The sequence below is a fragment of the Chrysochloris asiatica genome, unplaced genomic scaffold (genome assembly GCF_000296735.1).
Source record: "Chrysochloris asiatica unplaced genomic scaffold, ChrAsi1.0 scaffold00165, whole genome shotgun sequence".
Taxonomy (NCBI): Eukaryota; Metazoa; Chordata; class Mammalia; order Afrosoricida; family Chrysochloridae; genus Chrysochloris; species Chrysochloris asiatica.
The window spans coordinates 2340187-2350310 of record NW_006408683.1 but is presented as its reverse complement, the minus strand read 5'-3'; the positions used below and the strand labels follow the sequence as shown (position 1 = coordinate 2350310).

At 36.5% G+C, this 10124-nt stretch overlaps 1 protein-coding gene across 1 annotated transcript in view; it reads right to left on the bottom strand.

Annotated features, from left to right (window-relative positions):
- The window catches only part of AHCTF1 (AT hook containing transcription factor 1), a 100455-nt gene that overhangs the window by 8712 nt on the left and 81619 nt on the right, over positions 1-10124 (bottom strand). The window contains exons 30-32 of the mRNA XM_006871267.1: positions 7835-7932; positions 5091-5278; positions 1801-3577 (exon numbers count right to left, since the gene is read on the bottom strand). Of these exons, the coding sequence (XP_006871329.1) occupies positions 1801-3577; positions 5091-5278; positions 7835-7932 (2063 nt within the window). The remainder of the gene's footprint in view (positions 1-1800; positions 3578-5090; positions 5279-7834; positions 7933-10124) is intronic.

The window sequence follows — 10124 nt, the reverse complement described above, 5'->3', positions numbered from 1 at the left end:
TACTCCCGTAAAGATTTACACCCTCGGAAACCCTGTACAGGGTCGCTATGGGTCGGAACCGACTCGACGGCACTTAACAACAACAACAACATCTTCTTTAGGTCTTTTTCAAGTCAGGATTTTCACTCACTAGTTAAACTCACCCTGGTGGTGCTGTGGGCTAGGTACTGGGCTGCTAACCACAAGGCTGGTGGTTCAAATCTATCAGCTGCTCCAAGGGGTAAGGCTATCTGCTCATTCAAGATTTACAGTCCTGGAAACTCTGTGTAGTGTTTGCTATGAATTAGAATCGACCTGATAGTAGTGCATCTGGTTTTAAGTTTTTAATACATTTAAAAAGGAGTCCTGGTAATGCAACAGCAAAAGATCAAAGGAGGTTTGACCACGAACCGTTCTGAGACAAGAACTGACAATATGCTCCTACAACAATTATAGCCTAGGAAACCCTATGGGGCAGTTCTACTATGTCATACAGAGCTGCTCTGAGTCAGAATCGACTGGAATATACACAACTAGTCATTAAAAAAAAACACTTGCAGAGCACTTTCAAAAAGTTTCAACAGCTCTATTTACAAGGCCTGAACTGCATTGCTGAAATTCAAATTGCAAACCATAACTTAAACAAACAATTACATTTTGTCCTCGGAAGCCCTATGTTGGGTTACTATGAGTTGGAACCGACTCGATGACATTTAAAACTACCCTAAGGAGCTCTGGTAGCATAGTGGCTACAAGTTGGGCTGCTAATGTCAAGGTCAGCAGTTCGAAACTACCAGCGGTTCCATGGGAGAAAGATGAGGCTTATCTGCTCCGGTAAAGATTTACAGCCTCGGAAACCCTATACAGGGTTGCTATGAATTGGAACCGACTCCACAGCATACCGCCACCACTAGGCTATATTAAACTACACCAGGGTCTTAATCTTTTTTCCCCTATGAATATACACCCCACTGAAAAATGTTTTTCCTACAAAATTTTAAATATCACAGATATTTTGTATATGTTTATATACTAATATATATGTTTTATATATAAAAAGAGTTAAGATATTCTTGTGCCCTTGAAAGCAGTATCAACCCTATTGACAAAGTATGAGTTATACTAAGCAAACAATATAATTATTAACTCATCAGTGGGAATGAGGGAGGTTGGCAATTTAGCCATACCTGTGTATGGAGAAATAGTGGGACAGCAGATTTAAATAATTTTGGTATACTAAGTCAATATTGGAGTCCTGGTGTGGTGCTGTGGATTAATGCGCCAGACTGCAGAATCATTTGAACTGCAAGGTGGGCGGTTCAAGCTCTCGGAAACCCTGTATAGGTTATTGACTTCTTTTCCCCTTCAAAACCATCTGGCCCCTTAGACATGAGTCAAATGCAATGGTCCTTAGATTAAAATTGCTTTGTATATACAGAAAGAAACTAAAAAATTATGGAAGCAGACTGCCAGGTGGTTCTCCTGCAGAGTTACTGGTAGGTTCAAGCCACTGACATTTTTGTTAGCAGGCGACTACTTTAAACCACTGTGCCACTAGGGCTCCATTTAAGACAAATGATACTGTTGTCAAGCAAATTATAAGATTTAAAAAGTAATATACAACCAGAAAACTCTTGAGTCTCAAAGTAAACTCTGGAACATGAATTTTTTTACTATTAAAAGATTAATACATTTTTCGGGGAGTCCCTTAATAACTATAAATCATTTTAAAGACAAATCAGAGAAAACAGTGCCTTAAAATAGTCTAATTTTAAGCTGGAAACTTTGTATGAATACTTTAACAACTGAAAAATAAAGTACCTTTCTCTTTCCTTGGCATTTTTGACACAGGCTCATTTCTTGGTTCACCAAAGTCTGGCAACAAGAGGGCCTTACTAGATCTAGTCCTTACACTACGAGAAGACTTAGTCAAAGCAGCTGTGGCAAGCAAGCCTTTTCCTTGGTTATTGGGTTCTTTATCTAAGCGCTCTTCTGCTATTGGGCATAATGGATGTTTTTGGCTTTGATTTTCAGTCCTTTCTGTAAGCTTCTTTTTAGAGCTCATCACAGTAGCAAGTTCATTTGGCAATAAAATGGATTCTTCTAAAACTAACTTTCCAATATCACTTTTAGCTGGAGTGCTTCTTGTATTTTCACTTTTAGCTGGAGTGCTTCTTGTAGACCTCCTTTGGATGCCAACAGTTATTCTCTTTTTGGGACTTCTCTCTGTCTCCATAGCTTGCGATCCTAAATCTTTAGATGGTTTATAACGTTTCCTAGGTGTGGCAGGTATATCAAATTCTCCTTGAAGAGTCAACTGTGATGAATCAAGTTTAGAGTGGTCCATCACATTTGAAGCACTAACATCTCTTTCTTTAATTCTTCTATTATGCTGAATGAGCAGTTGATGGTCATTGCACTGCTCTTGTTTATATTCTGTATCTTCAGTAGCCTTCAAATTACTGCTTCTCAATTTTCTGAGACTTCTGCTAGGACTAGCCACTTCACTAATCTTGGGGTAAGTTATAATTTCAACACTTTCCTGGTTTTCAACAGATTTTTTAATTCTTTTAGGAGTCCTTTTTGTAACAGATGTTAGCTTAGCTTCTTTGTTAAAACAAGCTTCTTTACTTGCTTGTTCCAACAGCTGAGATGACTTTGACCTTAATTCCCTACCTGGAGTGACCTGTAATTCTTGTTTCATAGGATTAATACTTTCTAATGAATCTTGATCAATGTTTCTTTTTCTCCTTCCTCTCCTAGGAGTAACAGGACTTTGAGGTATTTGCTGCTTCTGAGATATCCCTTTGATATAAGAGTAGACATTTTCAGAAGCATCAGAAATTTCTTTTGTTTTCCTAGGTTTCTTCATAGCTGAAAGCCCCAGTATCTCAGGAGAGGCAATATTTGCCGACTCTTTCTGTTTTGATTTTATATTCAGGCTTTGGACACACTGTCCTCTCGTGCGAGTTCTGGAGGAAACCATGTCATCTACCTGGTTGACATTTATAGTCATTGTCTTGGTGTCCTCAACAGTCTTCAATTTAGACTTGACTAACTCTGTGGAACACATTATCTTTTGGCTTAATAAAGGTATGTCTTCATGAATGGATTGTTCCATTGTGTCTGAAGTAATTTCTTTACTGTTTGTGTCTTTAATTACATCTAGTACGTTTTCTGCAATAGCTACTTTAATTGGTTCAGGCACATATGGTAATGCTGCTACCTTTTGGGATTCTTGATCACTAGTTATGACAGATGGTACATTTGCAACATGCCCACAATGATCATTTTCCTCAGTTGCTGAGTTAGTTGCGTTAACTGAGTTATTAGATACTGCAGAATCACCAGTCTCAACTTCTCCTTCTTCACCTTCCAATACTAAGGTAAAGTTGTTTTGAACCACAAAAAGTTCCCCATCTACTTCAGCAACATCACACTCAGCTGAGTCTTTATCCAGAAAGTCACAAAACTGCTGTTCAATGTTATCTAAATTATACTGAAGTTTATGAGTTCCTGAGGGGTATAACTCATTATATGGAAGATTCCTAGCCTCTTCTCCTGAATCTTGAGCTTCAACTTTTTCATATTCAATCACCTAAAAGGAATTAAAGGTAAAAGACTGGTTAAAGATATTTTAATGAAGATGTTTATTTTAACCTAAAGCATAAAGGTTTTACATGACCATCTCACCTTTGGTGTATTCATTTTTAAACATAAATTACATTTGATACGGCTCGTGGGCTTACATTATAAAATATCCACTTAAACAATCAGACTTATCTTAATCAAAATAATAAAAGATTCTGAGATTATGACTGGAATTAAAGTAGAAATTTCACATTTCTCTGGCCCCCAAAAATATAAATAAATAAAAACCTTGAAAATTATCATAATGCTAACAGTTGTGAGAATTAAGGACTTATTCTATTCTCACTTGAGAAAAATTAACTGGAGAAAAACGAAACAATCCCCAAACTCTGTGTTAATGCTAATCCCCAAATTACCTAACTATGCACACTTTTCTAAAAAGCATGATCCCCATAAGGTTGAAGAAGAAGTCACCTACATAAGCTCCCTTGGGCTAGACTCAATCCTCTTCCCTTTGCTGGGGTTGCATAAACCATGAAATTCCTAAGGCTTTCAAGTTCAGTACCTCTCCTGCAAGGGTTTGGTGGAAGAAGGAATGCTCCTTGCATTTACCTTTTGGTAAGGGAAGGGGAGAAAAAGGAGGAGGCAGAAAGTAACAGATAGATCTCCTGACCAAGAAGGTAGAACATTACCACCCACCTAACACAATGACATTTTCCCATTCCCCAAACATTAAGTGAGATGACAGATGGGAAATACCTAGAAATGAGGATTCCCCACTCATATTAAGTACCCACAATTTTTATTATCTTCCAAGATGAAGAATTAGGGATTTTACTCTTCTATTTCAGAGTGAAAACATGAAGATCCACATGGATAACTAAGAAACTCCCCAAATTCTACATAATCAGATTTGTGTAGAGAATTGGCTACTCTTCATCTTAAATTCATTGATTACATAAAAGTTGTGTCTTAAAAACAAAAGATTTTGTGAAATTTTTATAAACTGTAAGTTACATTAGGTACTCCCCTCCAAAAAAAAAAAAATCTCTCTTTTTAAGAGTTTAACCCTAGCCTGTTGAATATCATTCTCCCACAAGCAGACATGGAGGAAAAAATTCTGTTTGACTGTATGATTATTTTCAAATATATGCTACGAATAGTCCAACTGTCCTAGTTGTCTCTGGAGAAGCCATTACTTATTTTCTTATGGCTAACAAACCTTTCATTTGAATCAGAAACTAAACAAAAATTAAATTGGTAAAACTGTCCTTTCTTTATCCAGTTTTTTTGGTTTTAATGAAAACCAAAATTTTAATCTAAAGATGTGTTCTTATATGGTCCATAAAATATAAAACACATATTTTTTAAACACAAGCTTGTACAAAGAGAGTTATTATTTTTTTTTTCTTTAAAAAGCAGTAGATTCTATTAATGCACTAAGTTTGAACTGTGGTGTCTTAAGACCTAACTACATCAAAGCTGAATGATTAACAAAGAAAAATAAATAAATAATTTACATGAATTTCTTGAGTGTCAGGAGGACCATCACTGACTGGAGGCTTTTCTTCTGGTAAGTCAGCTTTTATTTCATGATCTTCCTTTAGATTTAATGCTATTTTCTGATCAAATCTATTCTCAGAGACAATAGGACTTTCAGAGACACCACGCGCAGGACTTCCACTCTCAGGAGGGGCATCCACCATAGCTGAAAGAAAAATGAGACTTAATCTTCCACAATTTACACTGAAATATATGATCTGTACACACTTAGGAAAGCAAACAGAAAGGAAAAGGCTACATTCTATTTGAGAATATTTTGATAACATGCCATGTGCCAAAATGCTTACAGAAATGAAACAAGGCAAAATTTCACATTTAAATGAGACATTGTTTTTTCTCAAATGAAATGTAATCCCTGCTCTTATCAGAAACTTTAATATGATGGCAACTGCTGTGAAGAGCACAGTATGTCTGTTCCTTATTAATCTAAAAAAAATCTATCCAACAGAAATACTGATAATAGAATGTGCAAAGATACACAAACAGTAATGTTCACTGAAGAATTAAAACAGCATGTAAGCAACTTATCCACCAATAAACTATTAGTTAAATATATCATAGTATCATTCTTAAAATAGAGTCCTGGTGTGGCGCTGTAGGATAAGCAACAGACTGCTAACCACATGGTCGATGATTCAAACCCACCAGTCACTCATTGGAAACCATATACAGCAGGGGCGGAGAACCTTTTTCTCCCCAAGGGTCATTTGAATATTTATAACATCATTCACAAGCCATACAAAGTATCAAATTAAAAATTAGCCTTTTATATTTAGTCAAACATTTAATGAACTCACACCAATATGATTGCCAGTGTGTTGCTGTGGGATAATGCTCTGGACTGCAATATTGGTTTGAACTGCAAGGATGACAGTTCAAACTCACCAGCCACTTCTTGGAAATCCTATACAGGGTGGCTGAGTCGGGATTGACTCGACAGCACTTAACAACAATGTGATGGCTGGAACTGCAGTTGCCTTGGCAGGTTCAGACCACATGGTTTCATGGGCTTTACGGGCCACGAGTTGGATGTTCTCTACCCCGCTATACGGGGACACTCACCAAAACCAACTCAATGGGCCTTAACAACTTAACAGCAACACTGCAGTCATTACAAATAACAGACTCAAATCTATTATTACTGAAACGTATTAAACAACAGTGCATCAAGTACACTATTATGTAAGTTTTTTTTTTACAAAAAAACTTTAAATGTTATTAAGTGCCATCCAGTCTGTCTGACACATAGAGACCCTGCATAGGGTTTCTGAGGAGTGGCTGGTGAACCGCTGACCTTGCGATTCAAATTGACTTTGAAATCGAGTTCTTATCCTATGATGGGATGGAAACTGATACTAAGCTACTCCTAGGAGACTCTACATAGGGTTGCTATGGGTTGAAACTGACTTGACTGCCCTTAGTAACGTTTAGTGAGCTTTTTATTAAGCACCTAGTACTGTACTTGCAACTTGCTCAATCTTAACAGCTAGGAAAAGGGTACTATTAACATTCCCATTTTACAAATAAATAGGGTTGTGTTTAAGACACTACCCAAAGTCTTCTATTTAGTACAGAATTGGGTTATGGCCCAAGTAGTTTAGCTCAATCCCCTGTGTTCTTTAGCTATCTATCACATGTATCTCTTTTTTTGACAATGTGAGGGAAAACATAGGGGCCAAAAGATACTTTAAACCTACCTGTTGCTCCTCAGAAACCCTATACAAAGTTGATATGAATAGAAACTGACACAATGGCACTTAACAACAACAACAAAACAGCCATGGAATTTTTACTTTGCAAGTTAATTCATATTTTATAATAAACATATATTACATTCTTAGGGTGTTTTTTTTTTTTGGCTGTTGTTGCTTATTTAAAAAAGGGCTTGCTCAACTCTATCCTAAACCCTATACATACATGACAGGCAGAAAGATACTAAAGGGGCTTCCATAAATTTGTGGAAAATGGAATTAATAGACAATGGAATTTTTCCATGAACTTTTGTATAACAGAAGCAGATAGGGTCAGAGAGCAACTGCCTCATAATACAGTTGTCTGTTCACAGATATGAGATCCTCAGACAACGCATTCCAGGTGTGTGAGTATAACTGAGTGCACTGGAGAAAACGTGGCCCAACAGTTAGTGCTCACACCATTCAAAGGTTGGCGTTTTGAACCCAAATGACCTGGCAATCAGCTATTAATCAAAATCGGCTTGACAGCACCCAATAATAAGAACTAAAAAAAAGTGTTCTTGGAATAAAAAATTAAATGAACTGTATTATTTGTTAATTCTAGTCACTTCTGTGTCTTCTTAATACTGGAAAGCCATTCTTGGGAAGTTGCCCATGTAGACATCACCAAAAGATGAAATAGCAACATGTAGCCCAGCTACAGGGTATGAATTTACTCGTCTTCTCCTGGAGGTTTCAAAGTAAAATATGTCCATGAAAGACATATTTTACTAATATTAGTGACTTTCATTAATAAGAGTCACAGGGTGCTTTCCAAGCAATGTACTGTTTTTTAATAACTGATATACCTCCTTAGAATGCTATTATTATGACAGAGAAGCTGACCAGATTGAGAGAGAAAAACTGAGAAAAGAAATCTGGATAGCAAACTCTTTAGTTTCTTGAAATTCCTTACACAAAACACAAATATGAATCCCGAATAAAAAAATAGTAATAATAATACTTACATTTATTGCTACCTGTTCTAATTATAGAGGTGCAGTTTTCAATAGATGCTAGTCCTTCATCTAAAACTGGTACCTTGGATTCTAACATGGGGATTTTCCTTTAAAAGTAAAAATACATATTTTAGTGCAATTAAAATGTACCATTTTGCTCTAACCTTCTCTATTCCCCCACTACTTATTATTTTGCTGATGAAAACTGAGGTACAGAGAAATTAATACCACTTAGTGTCCTGGTGTGGTGCTGTAGGATAAGCATTGGACTGCCAATCATAAGGCTGGCGGTTCAAATCTACCAGTTGCTCCTTGGAAACCCTATACAGGGTCACTATGTGTTGGAACCGACAAGATGGCACTTACCAACAAGAAGTTCATTTTACATATGATCATAAAATTTACAAGTGAATTTAGAAACAAGTAATACTGCACTTGTTTTTCCTATCTTCTGATACTTCACTTTTTTGGCAACAAAGGTACAAATGTAAACTACAAATAAAATGATTTAAAAATGTTGGTCAGTCTACATAAATTGTGCTCAGCCCAATTTGTTCATTGCCATCAAGTCAGTCCCAATTCATAGCGACCCTGTGTAAAGTTTTCCAAAGAGCGGCTGGTAAATTTGAACTGCAGGCCTTGCAGTTAAAGCCAACCTTGCAGTCTAGCACATTAACCTACAGTGCCATGCTAGGACTCCAAATAATGACTTCTTGTTAAGTACTGTCAAGTCGGTTCCAACCCATAGCGACCCTGTATAGAGTTTCTGAGGGGCAGCTGATGAACTTGAACCACCGACCTTGTAGTTCAATTGACTTTGCAGTACAGCACATTAGTCCACAGCGCCATACCAGGACTCCTAAATAATGACTTTGTTGTTGTTATGTGCCGTGGATTTGCTTCCGACTCACAGCGATCCTGTAACAGGGTTTCCGAGGCTGTAAATCTTTACGGGAGCAGAAAGCTTCATCTTTCTCCCGCGGAACAGCTGTTAGTTTTGAACTGCTGACCCTAAGGTTCGCAGCCTGATTTGTAACCACTACGCTACCAGAGCTCCTTAGGAGACCTTTATTTATCTATGTGATGAAAATACGTTCAGGGAGTAAGTTGGACAGTGATCACTTACTGTTTTATTTTTATCTTGCTCTTAAGCCCAACTAAAGTAGTAAGCTAATTTGAAAAAATAAAAGGACACTTAAAAAAAGTAAATTCAAGGGAAAAAACCCCATGCATTTTGAATATATATTTACCTATTTATTTATAGTTATGTTTTTAAGAATTATCTCAACCACAGTATTTATAATAAGGATAACTGAGACCAACAATCTCCACAGAACTTCAAACATATTTATATATAATAAAAAAGGAATCATGCCAACATGGCAAATATTCATCTAGATTATCACTGACTGCTCTTTGCTTCATGATTATTAAAATGATCCATTAAATTTACTGTAAAATAAAATTTTCATCAAAATTCACAAAATGAATGATTGTAACACCAAAATAATTTAGATAATCCTTTCATATTAGTTTTTCCCACTTTTCCTATGCAGCTTTTAATTTATCTTCTCAAAGCTGAAGCACATGATCAAGTTCAACGTTTAAGACTTGGCTGTTATGATAGTGATTTTTGTGGGTTGTATGTGAAGTTATTCTCATTATTACTGATGAAGTAATGAAACATCTACAACGCCTGAAATTATCTTAAAAATTGATGAACTGGGAGCAAAAATCGATCAATTAACCATTAAAACCCACAAAATTTAGCTAACCTTTTATTTTGTTGAAAAATAAAAAACAAACACACTGAAATATACACCAATAGTTTAATAGTTTCTAAGTGTATAGTTTAGTGACACTGATTACATTATTCAATTTGTATAACCATTCTCACCCTCCTTTTCAGAGTTGTTCCCCCCCATTAACAAACTCACTGCCCCAATCAATAGGTTTCTATCTAATCTTTCAAATTACTTTTGTCAATTTGATCTTGTACAGTTCTTAGAACAGCAAAATGCTCAGGCAGACATTCTTTGCTAGTTACTGTTGCTTCACCAAGTAATGCTGAACTTTTAAATGCTAGCATATGACAATTGCTATTGTTGTTAAGTGCCGTAGAGTAGGTTCTGACTTAAAGGGACCCTGCATAGGGTATCTGAGGAGCAGCTGGTGGATTTGAATTGCTGACTTGTGGTTCAAACCAACCTTGTAGTCCTGTGCATTATCCTGCAGCGCCACACCAAAAGGTTCACATCTATTAATGTTGCCACCTATTTCATTTGAAGAGAGGTGGCCA